Here is a 22,491-nt window from a genome sequence, read left to right on the forward strand (position 1 = left end):
TTGCAATGAGCCGAGATCACACCATTGCACTCCAGCCTGGGCAACAACAGTTAAACTCAGTCTCAAAAAAAAAAAAAAAAAAAAAAAAATTGACCAGGCCTGGTAGTGCACACCTGTAGTCCCAGCTACTCAGGAGGCTGTAGTGGGAGGATGACTTGAGCCTGGAAGGTCAAAGCTGCAGTGACCTGTGATCACATCACTGCCCTCTAGCAGCCTGGGTAAGAGAGCAAGACCCTGCCAAAAAATAAAAATAAAAATTAATTAATTAATTAATATATTTCAATGGAAATTGATTTATGAATATAAGGCAGCCAAGATGATATGAGGAACTCATAACTGATTAACATTGAAGAAAAATAGGCAAAAATTAAAATTCAGCTTGTTTTAGAAGGAAAAAAATTGGGAGTTTATCAAATAAATATTTAAAAGAAACACATTTGCAAACTAATAGCCAGTACTTAGTCTCATATCCTTCCTTTCTTTCTTCCCTCTACGTTTCCTCCAAACTGAACTTCATATATTTCCCACAGCAAACAACCTATGTGATTCCTGCACTGTGCCTTTGCACAGGCTCTTACCCCTTTCTGGAATTCCCAACTCCCTCAACTGTCTAATGAGTACCTACTTCTCCTTCAAAAGCCAGCTTGAGAGCTTTCTCTCCTCTGAAGCCTGATCCACCCCAGGGGAGTTAACCACTTACTACTTGGTGCTCTTATTGTACTTACATTCACCAGTATTACAGTTTTTATCATGTTCCATTTCATGTACTTGTTTGTCTGATTCTCCTTGACAACTAAGACTGCAATTGTTCATACTTTGAAACCACCGCTTCTCAGCACAATGTTTATAGAAGAATTATGTAACTAGAAATTGCAGTAACACCAATAGCATTTTAATTTAAATTTTACAGTTTAGCTATCTGTTATTGCCCATACAGAATCTGTCAGTAAAATGTGTTAAATCTCTCTCAAAATCCATCGTATGTATTCTTGTATTTATTATATATATACGTATGTATAATACATACATATATATACACACATAAACATACACACTATAGTCATATAGTCATATAGTTTCTAGGTGGCCATAATTCTCAGTTTGCTTGAGATGGCTTTTGTAGATCAATTAAGGTCTGTCGACCATTTTATGAATCTTTGTCTCTCAGAAGTAACCCAGTTTTGGCCGGTTGCGGTGGCTCACGCCTGTAATCCCAGCACTTTGGGAGGCCAAGGCGGGCAGATCATCTGAGGTCAGGAGTCCAAGACTAGCTTGGCCAATGTGGTGAAACCCTGTCTCTACTAAAAAATACAAAAATTAGCCAGCTGTGGTGGCGCACACCTGTAGTCCCAGCTACTCAAAAGGCTAAGGCAGGAGAACCACTTGAACCCGGGAGGCGGAGGTTGCAGTGAGCCAAGATTACGTCACTGCACTCCAGCCTGGGTGACAGAGCCAGACCCCATCTGAAAAAAAAAAAAGTATCCTGGTTTGGATAACAAATTACATGTTTCTCCTAATAATTTTCTAAACATTACCAATAGTAAATTAAATTCTCTGTGAAGCCAAATACTCTGACTATAGTTGCTAACACAGGATAATATTGCTCAAGGGCTATAAAAATAACCTTTTGATTTTTGCTATTAACTGTTGTAGTGAATAATGTGGTGCTTCACCCAGATTTCCTTTATAAGGGATTCCCTTTTCAGCTGAAAATACCAGCTGTGATGGCTCACATCTCTTTTCCTCACTGGGAACAGTCCTCAATTGCAGGAACCTGCCTCATCCAAAGTTACACAGCTCCTAGGAAGATGTGCCATCATGATTGACAGTTACAGGAATTCTAAAGGTCCATTCCCCCGTTTCAATATGAAACAATTCTGAGAGGCCATCCCAGCTCCAACACTCCCCATAGGACAGCTAAGATTTCCATTGTAAGTTGGCTTCTCTGCCAATCTGCCTTTCTCACCTCCTTATGTGTTTATTTTCTGAAAGAATGTCCCAACAAAACTTTTTTGTACTCAAATTTACTTTCGAGTCTGTTCTAGTGTACATGATCTAAGACAACAATCACTCTTCACTCTACTGTCAGCTCCCACCTAGGAACTATGCTAGGCTCAGGACCCTTATATTTCATCCAAGTTAGAACTAATACTTCATGCCAGGATTCTTGATTCTTACTATATCTCTGTCATTTCTACCATTTGATCTAGTTTTATTTTTATGGAACAAACAACTCTGAATAAAGTTTAATGTTAAAAAACCGGCCGGGCGCGGTGGCTCACGCTTGTAATCCCAGTACTTTGGGAGGCCGAGGCGGGCGGATCACGAGGTCAGGAGATCGAGACCACGGTGAAACCCTGTCTCTACTAAATATACAAAAAAATTAGCCGGGCGTGGTGGCGGGCGCCTGTAGTCCCAGCTACTCGGAGAGGCTGAGGCAGGAGAATGGCGTGAACCCGGGAGGCGGAGCTTGCAGTGAGCCGAGATTGCGCCACTGCACTCCCGCCTGGGCGGCAGAGCGAGACTCCGTCTCAAAAAAAAAAAAAAAAAAAACCATAGCAGGAACTTCTAATATATGAGGAATGCCTAAACACTAGGGAGTAAAGGAACTCACTTCTTGGGAAAGGATCAGTTGGAACAATCCACAAAGTGAATGACTGACTTGCCCCACAGATATTAGAAATCATGACTGCCTCTGCTAGAAGGCAAATGACAAAGGGCTCTCAGGCTTTAGGCTCTCTGGCCAAGAGGATGTAACCTTTAGGGACTTTCACCTCTGTATTGCTCTCTGCATTTCACCTCTGTATTGATTGCTCTCTGCAAGACATAAGTCTTGACACTTTGGAATATTCTCCATTACTTTATTTTTATTTTACAAAAATTATTTCATTCTCCTCCTGTGCTCTGGCTCTATCTGATTGGTTTCCCTTTTATTAAAAAAGATAAAAATGGCTGCCTACTTCTTACTATTTCAGCTTTTCTTACTAGTTCCGCAGTCACATAGCTTGCATTTCTGTAGGATTCTCACAAATAATTTTGATTATTAAGAGAGATTAGTACATTAGAGCACAAAGAACAGATATATGAGAATAGTCTGTTTCCTCAATAGAGGAACCCAGATGCCTCCTTTTCCCCAGTGAGCACTGCACAAGCTCCTCTTAAACTCCAAAGTGGACATTCTATGCCAGATTTACATGACACCAAACTTAACTTGTCAAGAAGGACTTGTAATCATTATTTAACAGTCATCCATGGAATTAAGGAACATTTAGTAGAGGAATAAGACTAGGAACCCGGAGCAGCTAAGAAAAATAATAGCTGAAACAATAAAGTTATTTCCAAAACAATTCACATATTTAAATACCTGTCTAATATTTAGTCCTTAATTTAGGCACAGAAAACAAATCAGAGAAAAAAAAACATTTTTGCCAACTTAACCAGATCCCCACTATTTTTTATTTCTCTCAACTCCCAGCTTGTTGAATTATCAGCTCCTATATTCCGGCTTCAATATCTGAATCCAGCCTTTTTCACTGTGATGATTCCTTTATATCTTCTTGGACTTTGACTTCATGCTCTAATCAATCTAACCTTGGTTGATATCTCTGTTTTTAGCATATCCACTCTTGCACAGACCTATGTAGGATACTGTTTATTTCTTTTAAGTTATCCAGATATCTGTAAACTGAAAAACATTGTCTCCAACCAAATCAACCACTCAAAAATCAGTTACAACTAAAGAATAATGAAAACTGTTAAGAATATAAAAATGTAAAGCATCTAGTACAGTACACTTGAGCTGATAAAGACAATTCTCATATGCAGTCCATGCCAAAAAAAAAAAAAAAAGGAAGGAAGGAAAGGAGGAAGGGAAGAAAGGAGGGAGAGAGGGAGGGAGGGAGGGAGGGAGGGAGGGAGGGACGGAAAGAAGGAAAAACATAGGCTGAAAGCTGCCTTTACATTTTTAGAATTTTAATTCTAACCTGTCTCTTGTATTCAAAAAGCCATTGCATGTAGTTCCTCCCAACTGTTTTACCGTATCATCATAGGAAATAAAAATCAATTAATTAAGACTGGAATTATTTCCAAAATGCATTTTCAGGAGTGAGATGGAGGTCCTATTCGAAAGGAAAAAATCCCATAACATCTCTTTGCATGTAGGCTTTATATGAATTTTCAGAATTTCCCAAGACATGGAATGCATTAAACTCAAGACACACAATAAAGGAGGTTTCTGAATAAGAGAGCCAGTCCATTTGATTCTTTATTCGCTCAACAAATATGTAATGAGAACCAACAATGTCCTTCCACATAAAACACCAAGAGAAGAAAAAAGTGGGTAGATGAGAGGTCCAGAAATGCAAATTAGTTCCTGCATGGAGCTTAGGCCTGACTTCTTTACTCTGGCAGAATTATCTCTCACTCAATTCTAATACTCCCCTATAGTCATGTATCACCTGAATATTAACTTTACTAATAATTATACATCACCTAACACATCCAACCCAACTACAACAATATGATTTCAACCCACTCCCAGAAAAATATCCATGCTTGGTGTTATCTTAGAACTCAAACATGATGGCTGCCTACCTACAATTCTATTTTCACCAATTACAGAAAGATCACCATGTAAAAATAATTGATTTCCTGAAGATCATTCCTTTTTCACAGGGCCTCGTTGCTCTGCCCCATTTATGAAAAAATTCCTTAATTATGTTATACATCAGAGAAGATGAACTAGGTCTAACCAGTCATAGAGATACAACAAAATAAGCAGAAATATCTTAGAAATATATATCCCTAAGTTTTAAAAGATAAAAGCTATATTTTCTCTGATCCTAAATGTTTCCTGGAGTGTATTTTTAAGGAATAAAAATCCTGTTCTAGAATATGGCTGGATGTGGATCCAAATGCAGAGATTAAGATAAAAAAGAATCTATTTCTGGATATTTACATTGATTTCCAGAAGAGATTTAATGCTTTGCAAAATAAGACCTTTTATAACAGGCAGTCCATTGTATAAATGTAGTAGGTGCTTGAAACTCATTTCAGTTAATGTCAGAGAGGCTGTTTCTCCATTACATGGCATATACAATATGCAATCATTTCATTCATTCTTTCATTCAAAAATACAATTCAGCTTTTTCTAAATTCTATGCATTGTGCCTGAGGCTTGGGATAAAACTAAAAAAAACAGACATGTGATCTGCCTGCACAGAGCTTAAAGTGTGTGAGGGATGCTGTCTATAATGGATTTGAAATGAAAGGATTGATAATGATTCCACCGAAGAGACTAGGGAGGACTAGTATTGATATAATGTTGTGAGTCTCCCAGAGATGTCCATATTCAAATTCCCAGAACCTGTGAATATGTTACCTGACATGGCAAGAGGGATTTTGCAGATGTAATTAAGGTTAAGGGCCTTCAGATGGGAGGATTATCCTGGATAATCTGGGTGGCTCCCACTAATCACATGAGTCCTAAAAAGAAGAGAATCTTTCCAAGGTGTGGTCAGAGAAAGAGATGTGAGATTGGAAGCAGGGTCAGAGAAACATGACATTGCTGGCTTAGAAGATGGAGGCAGAGGGCCATGAGCCAAGGGATGAGGGTGACCTCTAGAAACTGGAAAAGGCAAAAATAATGGACTCTTCCCTAGAGACTCCAGAAAATAACGCATTCCTCCAACACTTTGATTTTTACTCCAGTGAGGCCCAGGTCAGACTTTTGATTACAGAGCTGAAAGATAGAAATTTGTGTGTTTTAAGACACTAAGTGTGTGGTAATTTGTTACAGCAGCAATAGAAAACTAACCAAACATATATACATATGTGTCCACTCATATAAATTTAACAGGACAGTATATATTAGGGCAAACATACATAATCAATAGTGTTAAGTGGTTGTCTGTTTTGTCCGTTATAGACCCATCTCATCTCATTTCTTACTAATTTCTTATTAATGTGACAAGACATTGAACTTATTGAATGTTGAGATTCCATTTTAAAAAAATGATCAAGACTTGCTGATCTGTTTAAGGAAGTGAATTTATTTAGACTCAGAGGAGTCATATGGTTGTGTGGACTGAGCCTGAGACAAACATAAGCTGCATTCATTTCTCACTGCTGAACTGCTCTGGCTGGACACAACAGATTTGCAAAACTTAAGCCAATCTCTGAAGTCCCCTTCATCTAAAAGACTCACAGGTTTTGATGAATTAATCAATTTCAGTTTTTATGCTTATCATCAAGCATTTACTCCATCAGCACAGCTCAATTACAAAAGCTACTGACTGATCTCAAAAACAACTGGGTCCACCAAAGGAGACACAGTATTCCTTAAAATAGAAAGATGAGGACTTAAGTATTAGAGCCATCCCAAGTCTTTGAGCAAGGTTTGAGTTCAGCTAGTTCCAGAAAAATGCATTCCCTTTCATTGAAACTGATGCAACAGCTATAAAGAAGCATTATTTGTGATAGAAACCTGGAGTGACAGTAAACCTGGGGATGAAATATGATAATATACTCCACAGTTTTCCAGGTTGGTTCCTGCTACTTAATTACAATATTCATTAGCTCAGTCCAATTTGCTCAGTTTAAGTAAACCATAAAATCACCACTATTTTGATGTGATATGTGGTTATTACATACAGGGCCAGCTTCAGGGGCCTGCTACTGCACACAGGATCCCAATTTTAGACAGGGGTCCCAGGCTTGGGTTTTCATGCTCTGCTACCACAGTCTTGAAATTTTTAACAATTTTACCTTTGAATCTGTGTAGTCCAGTGCGGCAATGAAGCACATGTCTTGGCTCATACGCAGTCCTGCCTCCGAGTGACTTCCTGGGATAGGTCCTCAGCCACTTGTTCTCCCACCCAGTGATTACTGCTGCCCTTAATTCCTTGTGGGGGCCTTGGCACACCCTGGGGTGGGTCAGGGTCATCTGGTGGAGCCACAGACACCTGTGAGGGTCTGCAGTCACTTTACAAGTACCTCTATACTCTAGAAATCTAACATTAAATAGCAAATAAAAATAACATTTCACAGGTCATAGTCTCTCGTGACCTATATGTCACGAGACATATAGTCACTTTATAAGTACCTCTATATATAGTCACTTTATAAGTACCTCTATACTCTAGAAATCTAACATTAAATAGCAAATAAAAATAAACTTTCATAGGTCACGAGAGGCTGTGTAAGAAAGCTACAGTTCCTTTCCTCTGCTTTTTGAACAAGAAGCCTCACATTTTCATTTTGTACTAGGCACCACAAATTATGTGGCCAACCTTACTTATGTATGTGGGTAAGTGTGCACATGTGTATATATCTGAATTTGTATCTATAAAGAATAAAATACCTTTCTATTTTAGATAAATTGAACTTGTAATTTTATAATTTCTAGGGAAAATAAATGTATATATAACTTTACTATATTTTATCTGTAAAGATAAGAATAATAATTGTAATAGTTTACACATCATGAAAGAAGGCATTTCAATACAATATTATCTTCTGAGATTTTTATGACTGATGAAGTACCTTGAAAAATCTTTAAGAATATATTATATGCTAAAAATGGGGATATTCTAGCTTCAGGCATTCTAGCAGGACAAAACATTACTAAAATTTTCTTATTAAAGAGATCTACCTTACAACTTTGATTTATTGACAGGTGTGAGATTTCTGGTCAGGAACCAAAGTCATCAAATATTAAGAGTATGAAGATACATCAAACGTGTTGAAGGGTCCTCAAAATGCACCAAATAATTTTAGTGCATTTCAATTATTCACATAAAGTACTTACATTGAACAGTCTCAAATGTCTTAAATTCATACCTGAAAAGTGATAACGTTTGTAACTAATCATTCTCAAAACATACCTACATGAATCTTGAATTCTTCTATTTATAATTACAGATGAACAAAATATCCCTATTATAACTTTCATTTTGTTTAGCTCTATTATTTAAGGAATCTTCATAATCAATATACAATTGACAATATATTCAAGATTTTTCTCTTCACTTTATAAATATTACCAAGATTTGAGGGGAACAATAGTTATAGACATTCCATAGATGAAGAGATATATATTTCATATATATGTATATATAAGTGAAACAAAATGGACTTTGAAACAAATATTTTTGCCCTAAATTTAGACATTTACAATATTTCTGATAGCTAAAACTTAAAAAAAAAAAAAAAAACTAGACACTGTCACATTTGAAAAAGATTACGAGCTGCCAAAACTGCGTGGGTGCCTGTAGTCCCAGCACTTTGGGAGGCCAAGGTGGGAGGGTCACTTGAGCCCAGGAGTTCGAGACCAGTCTGGGCATTATGACAAAACCCCATCTCTACAAAAACTACAAAAATTAGCTGGGCATGGTAACACACCTGTAGTCCCAGCTACTTGGGAGGCTGATGTAGAAGGATCATGTCAGCCCAGGAGTTCGAGGCTGCCATTAGCTGTGATTACCCAACCGCACTTGAGCCTGGGCAACAGAGCAAGACCTTGTCTATCTCCATAAAACAACAACAACAACAAAATAACCTGCATGGGCTCTTTACACACCTTCAAACATAGCTCATGATCCCTGTAACATCACTTTTATTGAATACTAACTTCTAATGGCCTTTCATTATTCACCAACTTGATCCTGAGCAATCTGCCCCCTCTCTTTATCTTCTTTATATTTCTTAAATTGATGTGCAACTCTAGTTTCCTTTCTCCAATCCTGATTCCCTTCTTCAACTAATAGTGAGATACTTCCACAAACAAAACAATCACCTGTAAATACTCCTCTGGTTCTGATTTCATCCCTAGAAACTCCCAGGGTTGTTGTTCCCTGTAAATAACCAAGCAGAATTCACTTAGAAAATCAACCCATGTAAAATCACATACTCATTTGTAATTTATCCTATTTTGTACACGGAAAGTATCTCAGCATATATTTAAAGTACAAGGGAAAAGGGGCTAGGGACGGGAGGGCAAACCAGTCACCTACATTGTTCATGTACTCTGAAAGCAGATCCTGAAGAGCCTGGCGAATGGCGTTGCATTCTGCGATAATCCGCTCTCGGTGGAAGTCCCTCGTGCATGAAGAATCCGCCAGCAGAGCAGCCCCACTGATAATGGCTTCAAGGCGTTTCTCTAGTGATGGTCTTATTTCCTCCTCAGTCACTGTGAGTGGATTCAGGACAATTAAATTCTAAGAGAAGAACACATATGTATGGTTAGAGCTCCATGGCATTTCACTTTTATGAAAAACAAATGTTACTTTGCTTTTGCATTTAGAATTCAGATGTGATAATAAAGAGAACCGTGTTTTACTGCCTCGACTGGTTCACACATAATGCTATGTAGTGATTATTATTCTGATAAATAATGAAAGTGATGCAATTATGAGCTTTTGTTCTAGCCTCAGACAGACCTGGATTCAAATCTTACCTTTCTCCCTCATGCAGTTGTCTTACACTTGCTGAGCCTCAACCTCTTGATCTATAAAAGCAGAATATTAATGTTGCCTGTGTTGTAAAACTATTGTAAGAATGATATAAATGCTTAATACACTGACTGGAGCATATTAGCTGTTATTTACAATAGTAACTTTTATAGACTGTACTGTTTAGACAATATTTTCATGTATCTCATCCTGACAGCACCATGAGGAAGTAGGCAGCAATGTATTAATAACCACACATTTCAGCTGATGATGAGTGACGCTGAAAGGCTGTCTTACCCAAGGTCATAGAGCAAATAAATAGTGATGTTCAGACAAGTATCCAGGCCTTTCAATACCAGATTTAATATTATTTTCATTATGCCTCACTTTAAATCATAAACTTTAGTTAACTTTAACACTAACATATCAAAGTAAATTCTGAATTTTGATTATTTAATTTAAAACAAAACGGCTTCTTCCTGTTGATCTATTATAACTTCCAGCTATTTCCAGCTATTAGAACCTGACACGGTAATTTTAAGGTTACCATTAGACATATCTTCAGGTAATAGGAGTCAAAATCATCTACAGCCTCTTAAGAAAAGATGGAGGGCATATGCTGCTCTAAGGGTCTTTTATTAAAATACTCCAAGAGAGGAAGTCTTTCCAAGATTAGGCATAATGTGAGAATTGCAGAAAGAGATGGTGTAGAATAAAAGCTCTCTGAAGAACCCTTAACATGAAATGCAATCGCATAATGATCTTCAGAGTGTGAAAGTCTCAGTGTGAATCTACACACAAACACACAGTATGAAGATATTATAACATCTTCCTAGTGTATAATCTTATGTATAAGATTATAGACATGTATATGTATTCTATATAGGTAGAGGTGTGTATGTACGTAAATAAGTAATTATATGTGTGTGTGTTTATATATAAAATCTTATATTTATCATTGTGTTACATTACATTCTTATAAATATTTGGGGGTTGAAAGTAGCCAGGATACAATTTTAAAAGCCACAACTGTAGAGTCAGCTAGGAAGAGAAAATTATTATGCAAAAAGAAATAATTTTAAAACAATTTTTTTTAAAAAATAGCACTGTGTAATGTTCTCTTACTATAAAATGTGAGGGGTTTTGAGTGAGTTTCTTAACCCTGAGTCATGAGTGAACTCCCATTGACAATTGCTTCAAAGAGAATAAAATACCTAGGAATCCAACTTACAAGGGACGTGAAGGACCTCTTCAAGGAGAACTACAAACCACTGCTCAATGAAATAAAAGAGGATACAAACAAATGGAAGGACATTCCATGCTTATGGGTAGGAAGAATCAATATCGTGAGAATGGCCACACTGCCCAAGGTAATTTATAGATTCAATGCCACCCCATCAAGCTACCAATGACCTTCTTCACAGAATTGGAAAAAACTACTTTAAAGTTCATATGGAACCAAAAAAGAGCCCACATTGCCAAGTCAATCCTAAGCCAAAAAACAAAGCTGGAGGCATCATGCTACCTGACTTCAAACTATACTACAAGGCTACAGTAACCAAAACAGCATGGTACTGGTACCAAAACAGAGATATAGACCAATGGAACAGAACAGAGCCCTCAGAAATAATGTCGCTTATCTACAACTATCTGATCTTTGACAAACCTGACAAAAGCAAGAAATGGGGAAAGGATTCCCTATTTAATAAATGGTGCTGGGAAAACTGGCTAGCCATATGTAGAAAGCTGAAACTGGATCCCTTCCTTACACCTTATACAAAAATTAATTCAAGATGGATTAAAGACTTCAATGTTAGACCGAAAAACCATAAAAACCCTAGAAGAAAACCTAGGCAATACCATTCAGGACATAGGCATGGGCAAGGACTTCATGTCTAAAACACCAAAAGCCATGGCAACAAAAGCCAAAATTGACAAATGGGATCTAATTAAACTAAAGAGCTTCTGCACAGCAAAAGAAACTACCATCAGAGTGAACAGGCAACCTACAGAATGGGAGAAAATTTTTGCAATCTACTCATCTGACAAAGGACTAATATCCAGAATCTACAAAGAATTCCAACAAATTTACAAGAAAAAAACAAACAACCCCATCAAAAAGTGGGCGAAGGACATGAACAGACACTTCTCAAAAGAAGACATTTATGCAGCCAAAAGACACATGAAAAAATAAATGCTCATCGTCACTGGCCATCAGAGAAATGCAAATCAAAACCACAATGAGATACCATCTCACACCAGTTAGAATGGCCATCATTAAAAAGTCAGGAAAAAACAGGTGCTAGAGACGATGTAGAGAAATAGGAACACTTTTACACTGTTGGTGGGACTGTAAACTAGTTCAACTATTGTGGAAGTCAGTGTGGCGATTCCTCAGGGATCTAGAACTAGAAATACCATTTGACCCAGCCATCCCATTACTGGGTATATACCCAAAGGATTATAAAACATACTGCTATAAAGACACATGCACATGTATGTTTATTGCGGCACTATTCACAATAGCAAAGACTTGGAACCAACCCAAATGTCTAACAATGATAGACTGGATTAAGAAAATGTGGCACATATACACCATGGAATACTATGCAGCCATAAAAAATGATGAGTTCATGTCCTTTGTAGGGACATGGATGAAGCTGGAAACCATCATTCTCAGCAAGCTATCGCAAGGACAAAAAACCAAATGCCACATGTTCTCACTCATAGGTGGGAATTGAACAATGAGAACACATGGACACAGGAAGGGGAACATCACACACCGGGGCCTGTTGTGGGGTGGGGGGAGGGGAGGGATAGCATTAGGGGATATAACTAATGTTAAATTAGGAGATAATGGGTGCAGCACACCAACATGGCACATGTATACATATGTAACTAACCTGCACGTTGTGCACATGTACCCTAAAACTTGAATAAAAAAAAATAAATAAAAAATAAAATGTAAGGGGACTCCAAAAAGTTCACATAAAAAGTGGAGTTAAAATATAAAAATAAAAAATGTAAAATTTATTTCTCAACATAAGCTCCATCAAGTTCAAGAAATTTATGCAAGTGATGATACCAGCTATTTAGTCCACCTCTAAAGAACTGAAGGTTCTGAGAATTTAACTATGTCAATGCAGTCTTTTTTACATTATTAACTGAAGAAAAATAGGTGCCCTTTACAAATTTTTTAAGATTAGGAAACAAAAGGAAGTCAGAAGGAGTCAAATCGGGACTGTAACATGGAAGCCTAATAATTTCCCAAGCAAACTCTTGCAAAATTGCCCTTGTTTAATAAGAGGAATGAGTACGAGTATTATTGTGGTGGAGAAGGACTCTCTGGTGAAGGTTTCCTGAGCATTTTTCTGCTAATGCTTTGGCCAACTTTCTTAAAACACTCTTATAATAAGTAGTTATCATTCTTCGGCCTCCCAGCAAGTTAACAGACAAAATGTCTTGAGAATCCCAAACACTATTCCCATGACCTTTGCTCTTGACTGGTCCAATTTTGCTTTGACTCGATTACTTCCACCTCTTGGTAGCCATTGCTTTGACTGTGCTGTGCCTTAGGGACTGTACTGGTAAAGCCATGTTCCATCTCCTTTTACATTTCTTTGGAGAAATGCTTCAGGATCTTGATATCAATTGTTGAAAAAATTTCTGTTGAAAGCTCTGCTCTTATCTGCAGCTTCTCCCGGAGCAACATTTTTGACACTCATCAAGTAGAAAGTTGGCTCAACTTTAATATTTTAGTCAGAACTGTATAAGCCGAAGCAATTGAGATGTCTATGGTGTTGGCTATTGTTTGTGCTGTTAATTGTCAGTCCTCCAATTAAGACATGAACAAGATTAATTTTTTCCTCACAAATTGATGCAGATGGTCTGCCACCTTGAGCTTCATCTTTGACATCATCTCATCCCTTAGTAAAATGAGTTATCCACTTGTAAACTGCTGATTTCTTTGAGGCATTGGCCCTATAAACCTTTTATAAAGTATCAATGATTTCACTATTTTTTCACCCAGTCTTCACCATATATTTGATGTTTGTTCTTGCTTCATTTTTATCAGAATTCACATTGCTGATAGAGGTTCTTCAAACTGATGTTTTATCTTTCTTAGTGCCTCAAAATAAATCCCATTCAGACATGTTAAAACAAGTTAGTATGAGTTTATTTTGGTGGGAAAAATGTTGAAATTCATGCATAGTTTTTTTATAATACACATTCTTCATGAACTTTTTGAAGGCCCCTTATAGAATGTAAAATGTAAACTAGAATATAGATCTGTTATAAAACTGGTTAAATATCTTAAAAGCATGCAGGAGAATTCTTTCTTTCCTGACTCTTTTCTTCCTATTTTTCTTTTTTTTCTTTTTTTTTTTTTAGACGGAGTCTTGCTCTGTCGCCAGGCTTGAGAACAGTGGCACAATCTCGGCTCACTGCAATCTCTGCCTCCCAAGTTCAAGCGACTCTCCTGCCTCAGCCTCCCAAGTAGCTGGGACTACAGGCGCATGTCACCACGTCCAGCTAATTTTTGTATTTTTAGTAGAGGCAGGGTTTCACCATGTTGGCCAGGATGGTCTCGATCTCTTGACCACGTGATCTGCCTGCCTCGGCCTCCCAAAATGCTGGGATTACAGGTGTGAGCCACCACGCCCAGCCTTTTCTTCCTATTTCTCTATGCCTCTATTGAGTCTCTCCATTTTTCTGTGTTACATGGGCAAAAAAATTTAAAAAAACATGAAAGGAAATTAACTTTACAAAAAGCAAATTTAACATTTTTTTCTTTACCCAGTAGATATTATTTTTGATGAAACCATAATCCCTACAATGGGGTTGGCCATCAGTTAAGGCTTCATTCATCTAAGTCTTCCTCCTTATTTCATTTGCCACTTTTACCACATCTTTCTTTGGCTCACTCATTTAGTACAAACTTTCCACTCCAATGTTTCATAACAAAAATTAAACTATTTAGGCCAGGTGCAGTGGCTCACGCCTGTAATCCCAGCATTTTGGGAGGTTAGGTGGGCGGATCACAAGGTCAGGAGTTCAAGACCAGCCTGGCCAACATGGTGAAACCCCATCTCTACTAAAAATACAAAAATTAGTTGGGCATGGTGGCATGTGTCTGTAATCCCAGCTACTGTCAAGACTTCCGATTCTTCAAGCTTATCTGAACTCAAACCATTGTCTGCTCTGACATCTGATACCTATAGGCAGGGCTCTTGATTTTGCCTGAACAACTGTCCTACTATTCCAACCTGCTAAAGTTTTCACTAACCTTGTCACTGAATCAATAAAAAGGCAATAATTTTTTAAAGTAAATCAAATGTCCGGTGAAATGGCACTGGATTTGTTTAAGACCAACGGAAATAAATTTTTACCTCTTCTGATGCACCATAGCTATGTTAAAACAGCATTTCAGTGTGTTTCATGGCATTAACCCCATGAAAGACAATCAATAGGATGTTGTATTTTCAGGATGCCACTCCATTGAAATAGAAAATATTTTTCCTTTTTTAAGGTTCCACTCAATGTATACTTACCTACTTAATACTTTGATTGCTGACAGAACATTATTTTTTTAATGTAATTAAGAGTCCCAACTCCATATTCTTCTATTATATTATTTTGTTTAAAAGAGTAAGTATAGCTAGAAATTTAGAACCCAGGTCTTAGAAGCAGATAGCCTGAGTTTGAATCCTGGCCCATAGCTATAAACAAATATATTTGTACTGATATCATCCTCTATATTTTTATCTCTTTCTGGATAGCTTTATAATTTATTTGGTTAATAAATTTCATTCCTTATTTTTCTTCCTACCACTTCTTTTCAAAATTAAAGACTTTAAGTAACTTGCCCAAGATCACTCAGCTAGTAAGTAGCGGAGGGAAGAGTCTGTCCAAATCTGTCTACTTCCAGTTCCATGCTATAACTACCATGCAGTGCTGCTTTTGTTGTCTTATTTAATCATTACCAACCATTTTGTGGGGTATTATGATCATTAATTTATACATGTGAAAACTGAGCGTGAGCAAGATTAAGTAAGTTGTCTAATAATCCCCTTAAAAGAGAAGATGAAGGATTCAAATCCAATTTTATATAACTACCAAATCCATACACTTTCTACTACTCTGGGCAAACTGTGATGAGACCACCTGGCAAACGTCTTCATTCACCTGAATCTAATTATGTTTTCCACTCATTTCTTCTCCTCCTTGTCTTCAAGGAAGACATAGTCTTTCTCTCTCATTCATTCTCTTTCTCTCTCTGTCTCTTTCTCTCTCTCTTATCTCCCCTTTGTTTCTCTCTTTTTTGAAAAAAATTTGAGGAATGTCTCACTCTGTCACCCAGGCTGGAGTGCAGTTGCATAATCATGGCTCACTGCAGCCTTGACCTCCCCAATTCAAGTGATCTTCCCAACTCAGCCTCCAGAGTAACTGGAATCATAGGTGTGTGCCACCCCCACCCAGCTAGTTTTTTGTAATTTTTGTAGAGATGGGGTTTCACTGTGTTGCCCAGGCTGGTCTCAAACTCCTGAGTTCAGGCAATCCACCTGCCTTGACCTCCCACAGTGCTGGAATTACAGGTGTGAGCCACTGTGCCAGCCTTCCCCTTTATTTTCAAGGCTATCTTCTCCTCATCACAAACCCCAAGTACTCTTCAATTATTCCTTCCTTACATTCTAACTCTGTTAAAGCGCCTACTCTGTGCCAGGTACTGTGCTAGGAATTGGTAACAGAATGGTGAGCATCCCTGCCCTCCTCACAGGGCTCACATCTCAGAACTGAACACTATTAACCAAAAAAAATCACAAAAATACATAACTACAATGTGGATGTGTTGTATAAATAAAAAGAGTAGTAAGTTAAGCACAGATTGACTAGGCATAAGTCTGGACAATTAAATGCAGAATCAAAATGGTTAAAGGCAAAGCAGGGCTAGGCACAGTGGCTCACGCCTGTAATCCCAGCACTTTGGGAGGCACAGATGGGCCGATTGCTTGAGCCCAGGAGTTCAACATCAGCCTGGGCAACATAGTGAAACCCATCTCTACAAAAAATATAAAAATTAGCTGGGCAAGGTGGCACATCCCTGTATTCCCAGCTACTCGGGAGGCTGAGGTGGGAGGATCATTTGAGCCTGGCAAACCAGTCATTCACAGAATTCTTAGGGAGGGATTTAGATCCATAGAACATGGAATTGAAAGCTGTAGGTAATCTTGATGGCAAAGATGGAGAGAAAAGGGGAATCCTTGTACACTGCTGGTAGAAATATAAATTGATACAGCTATCATGAAAAACAGCTGGAGGTTCCTTAAAAAATTGAAAATAGAACTATCGTATAGTCAGCAATCCCACTACCGTGTATATATCCAAAGGAAATGAAATCAGTATGTCAAAGAGATACCTGTACTCTCATGTTCACTGCACCATTATTCATAATAGCCAAGATATGGAATCACCCTAAGTGTCTACCAATGGCCGAATTGATAAAGAAAATGTAGTACATATGCAATGGAATACTATTCAGCCTTTCAAAGGAAAAAAATCTGCAGGGTGCGATGAGTCATGCCTATAATTGCAGCATTTTGGGAGGCTGAGATGGGTGGCTGGTTGGAGTCCAGGAGTTCAAGACCAGCCTGGGCAACATGGCTAAACCTCAACTCTACAAAATATACAAAAATTAGCCAGGCATGGTGGCGCATGCCTGTAGTTCCAGCTACTAGGGAGGCTGAAGTGGGAGAATTGCTTGAGCCCAAGAAGTCGAGGTTGTGGTGAGCTGTAAGCATGCTGCTACACTCCAGCCTGGGTGACAGAGTGAGACCCTGTCAAACAAACAAACAAAAACCAGAAAATTCTGTCATTTGTAGCAACATGGATAAGCCTAGAAGACATTATGTTATGTGAAATAAGCCATGCACAGAAATACAAATACCACATGACCTCACTTATATGTAAAATCCAAAAGAATCTAACTCAGACATACAGTGGAGTGGTGGTTACCAGGCGCTAGGGGTCAGGGACAGGATTCAGGAGATGCTGGTCAAAAGATTCAAAATTTTAGTTTGACGGGAGGAATAAATTCAAGAAATCTATTGCATAACTTGGTAACTATAGTTAATAATAATGTACTGTATACTTAAAAATTGCTGAGAGTAGATATTAAGTGTTCTCACCACAAAAAAAAATTAGTATGTGAGGTAGTGCATATGTTAATTAGTTTGATTTGGCCACTGCATAATGTATATGTACTTCAAAACATCATGTTATACACCACAAATATATATAATTTTTATTCACTAATTTAAAAAATTTTAAATAAACTTCTAAAAAACAGTCTGGATGTGATCTTATCCAGATTTTATGTTATCAAGTCTACCTGAACAGGCATCAGCATTATAATTATAGAGCTAGACGCAGAAAGACTGAAACTTGAAAACAAGCCAAAGAGAAGACAGGTACCATACATCTGAGTAAACAAAAAAACTGTGTCAAAGGTAGGGAAGGGATCTGTGAAACCAGGAGAATATATATTTCATCCATCTATAGAAGTTTTGAAAAATCTGACACTATGAAAGAATGATTAAAATTAAAATAAATTGCACTGCACATATCAATATTTTAAAACACAAAAGATGTATGCCACCCACAGAATGGAAGTATGAGAATAGTGATGTGAGGAATGAGTTATATTAAATCATTTAATGGAGAATATGTAGTTTACATAGGCATTGCTGATCATTTTTCTTTTTGGTTGTAGCCTAAAGACTATCTTTCAGAAAATAACTTATAAGGATTATTTTAATCAATATGACTTATAGTGAAAGAAAACTCTATGGCCTCTAGAAACAGAAATAATTTGCACATTTTGAGAAGATTGAGATCATAGCTCTATATGTATTTGAGTGAACAATGTGGGATGAATCTATATATAATAGCTTGAAAAATTGCCAGAATATATGATAAAATAAAAAACAAAAGTGGCAGGATGATATATATAACGATATCATATATATTTTTAAAACGAGCACACAACAACACTTTGTATTTTCTCTGAGTGTATATGTGTATATGAGAGCCTAGGAAAAGGTCTAAAGGAAACATACCAATACCATAGCAATTATTATTTTGGGGGGAGGATGAGACAAGAACCCAAACTAGGGTAGTAAAATTTTAATTTTTTAATAACTAGGCTTCATTTCATATTACTTATAAAAATACAAAGTAATTAAAAATTCGAATTCTTAAATTTTAAAAAAGATAATTATGGACCAAACATTTGTTACTGTTTTAGATTCAAGTATTAATCAACTAATTATTTTGGAATCAAATAGACAAAATGCTTTCTTTGTTTACCAGAATGAATATTATTTTTTAAATTAATCAGTTGCAAGAATTTCAATTTTATTATGTTGGGTTTACACTGTTAAACTATTACAAATATGTTTGGCTAATATATGTCTTTTAAAAAATAAAGACATCAAGAGAGTGAAAAAACAAGCCACAGACTGGGGGAAAATATTTGTAAAAGGCATATCTGATAAAGGATATTATCCAAAACATATGAAGGATTCTTAAAACTCAACTATAAATAAATAGCTTGATTTTTAAAAATAGGCCAATGACCTTAACAGATAATTCACTTAAACATATATACAGATAGAAAATAAGCATATGAAAATAAGCATAAGTCATAAGGGAGATGCAAAGTAAAACAGTAATGAGATACCACTACACATCTATTAGAATGGCCAAATTCCAGGACACTGACGACATCAAATGCTGGCAAGAATGTGGAGTAATAAAAGCTTTCATTCATTGCTGATAGGAATGCAAAGTGATAAAGCCACTTTGAAAAACAGTTTGGCAGTTTCTTACAAAATTAAACATATTCTCCCACTCTCACCACTTCTACTTAATATATTCCTGGAAGTTCTAGCCAGAGCAATTAAGCAAGAAAAAGAAATAAAAGGCATACAAATTAGGAAAAAAAGAAGTAAAATTTTCTCTGTTTGCAGATTATATAATATTTTGTATAGAAAACCCAAAGACTCAACCAAAAACCTATTATAACTAATAAATTCAATAAAGTTGCAGGATACAAAACCAAAGTACAAAAATCAGTTGCATTTCTGTATGCTAACAACAAACTATCTGAAAAAGAAAGAAAACAATGCAATGTATATTAGCATCAAAAATATAAACCACTTAGAAACAAATCTAACCACAGATTTGAAAGATCTGTGGTTACATTAAAAATTACAAGTCATTGATGAAAAAAATTGAAGACACAAACAAATGAAAAGTACCCTGATGTTCATGGATCAAAATAATTAGTACTGTTAAATGTCTATATTACCTAAAGTGATCTATAGAGTCAAAACAATCTATGTCAAAATTCTAACAGTATTCTTCAAAGAAATAGAAAAAACAATTCTAACACTCATATAAAACCACAAAAGACCACAAATAGCCAAAGCAATCTTAAGAACAAAACTGGAGGGATCACACTTCCTGATTTCAAAGTATATTACAAAGCTATAGCAATCAAAACAGTACAGTACTAGTATAAAAACATACACAAACACCATTTGAATAGAATTTAGAGCCCAGGAATAAACCCACACATATACAGTCAACTAATATTCTATAAAAGCACAATGGGGAAAGAATATTCTCTTCAATAAATGGTGCTGGGAAAACTGAATATTTACATACAAAAATAAAATAAAATTGGACCCTTATCTACACCACTCACAAAAAATAACTTGAAATGGATAAAAGACATAACTGTAATACCTGAAACTGTAAAACTCCTAGAAGAAAACATAGGGTAAAAGATTCTTGACATTGGTCTTGACAATGTCTTTTTAGATGACACCAAAAGCACAAGCAACAAAAGCAAAAATATTTAAGTGGGACTACTTATAAAAATCTTCTTCTTCTGCAAAAAATCTTCGCAAAGCAAACAACCAACAAAATGAAAAGGCAACACACAGAAACAATGGGAGAAAATATTTGTAGACCATGTATTCAATAAGGGGTTAATATCCAAAATATAGTAGGAAGTCATACCACTCAATAATAATAATAATAATCCAATTAAAAATAAGTAAAGGCGCTGAATATACATTTCTGAAAAGAAAACATACAAAAGGCCAATAGTGCATTAAAAGATCTTCAATAGCACTGATCATCAAGGGAAATGCAACTCAAAACCACAACGAGATATTACCTCACACCTGTTAGGATGGATATTATTAAAAAGACAAGAGATAATATTTGAGAGGATGTGCAGAAAAGGGAACTTTTGCACACTGTTGGTGGGACTGTAAATCGATACAGTCATTATGAAAAAAGTGGGGAGATTCCTCAAAAATTAAAAATACAACTACCATAAGATCTAACAATTCCACTTCTGAATTTATATCTGAAGGAACTAAGTAGCTTGAAAAGACATCTGCACTCCCACATTCATTCCATCATTATCACAATAGCCAAAACATGGCAACTACCTAAGTGTCTGCAGATGAATGAATGAATAAAGAAATGGTCATATATATGTATATATACAACCACTTACAATAGAAAAGTATTCAGCCATAAGAAATGAAGGAAATCTTGCCATTTGTGGATGAAACTGGAGGGCATTTTGCTAAGTGAAATAAGCCAAACACAGAAAGACAAATACAATATGATATCACTTATATGTAAAATCAAACTGTTTTGGTTTTACATAAATCATAAAAACAGAGTGAAGCAGCAGTTGCCAAGGATGAGAGGTTGTGGGAAATGGGGAGATGCTGACCAATGGGGGCAAACTTTCAGCTATAAGATAAACAAGTTCTGGAGATCTAATGTACAATGTAGATGGTAATTGATATGTTAATTAATATGATTGAGGTAATCATTACACAATGCACATGTATATCAAATCATCACATTGTATACCTTTAATATATACATTCTTTGTCAACTGAATATTTAAAATTGTTTTAATTCAAATTTTAAAAACTAAACATAACTTTGTTAAACCTTTTAAGTCAGGGTACCTGTGCAGGTTTGTTACATACGTAAACTTGTGTCATGAGGGTTTGTTATACAGATTATTGTGTCACCAGGTATTAAGCCTAGTACCCATTCATTATTTTCCTAAACCTCTCTCTCCTCCCACCCTCCATGCTCTACTAGGCACCAGTGTCTGTTGTTTCCCTTTATGTGTTCTCATCATTTAGCTCCCATTTATAAATGAGAGAATGCAGTATTTGGTTTTCTGTTACTGCTTCAGTATGCTTAGAATAATGGCTTCCTGCTCCATCCATGTTCCTGCAAAGGACATAATCTCACTTTTTACGGGTGCATAGTATTCCATGATATATATGTATGAGATTTTCTTTATCCAGGCTGTTATTGGTGGGCATTTAGTTTGATTCCATATCTTTGCTATTGTGAATAGTGCTGCAATGAACATATGTGTACATGTGTCTTTATGACAAAATGTTTATATTCCTTTGGGTCAAAATGAATTTCTGTGTTTAGGTATTGAGGAATTGACACACTACTTTCCACAATGGTTGAATTAGTTTAGGCTCCCACTAGCAGTGTATAAGTGTTCCCTTTGCTCCACAACCTCGCCAACATCTGTTATTTTTTTACTTTTTAATACTAGCCATTCTGACTGGTGAGAGATGACATCTCATTGTGGTTTTGATTTGCATTTCTCTAAGATCAGTGATGCTGAGCTTTTTTAAAACTATGTTTGTTTGCTACATGTATGCCTTCTTTTGAAATGTGTCTGTTCATGTCCTTTGCCCATTTTTTAATGGGGTTGTTTGAAAAACAAACTAAACATACTTTACAATATAACCCAGCAATTGCACTTCTTGGTATTTGCCCAAAGTAGTCAAAAACATGTCCACACAAAAACCTTCACATGGATGTTTATAGCAGCTTTATTCATAATTGCCAAAACTTGGAAGCAACCAAGAGGTTCTTTAGTAGGTAAATGGATAAACTGTGGTACATCCAGACA

At 36.5% G+C, this 22,491-nt stretch overlaps 1 protein-coding gene across 2 annotated transcripts in view; it reads right to left on the reverse strand.

Annotated features, from left to right (window-relative positions):
• Positions 1-22,491, reverse strand: part of CTNNA3 (catenin alpha 3) — a 1,790,392-nt gene that overhangs the window by 1,298,571 nt on the left and 469,330 nt on the right. The window contains exons 8-9 of one of the 2 annotated variants that reach the window (XM_012497056.2): positions 9,012-9,215; positions 4,252-5,740 (exon numbers count right to left, since the gene is read on the reverse strand). In XM_012497056.2, coding sequence (XP_012352510.1) covers positions 5,657-5,740; positions 9,012-9,215 — 288 coding nt within the window. In that variant the 3' untranslated portion in view covers positions 4,252-5,656. Of the gene's footprint in view, positions 1-4,251; positions 5,741-9,011; positions 9,216-22,491 lie in introns of those variants that run through there. The other variant, XM_003258218.3, reaches the window with a different exon arrangement.

This window comes from Nomascus leucogenys, chromosome 18 (genome assembly GCF_006542625.1).
Source record: "Nomascus leucogenys isolate Asia chromosome 18, Asia_NLE_v1, whole genome shotgun sequence".
NCBI lineage: Eukaryota > Metazoa > Chordata > Mammalia > Primates > Hylobatidae > Nomascus > Nomascus leucogenys.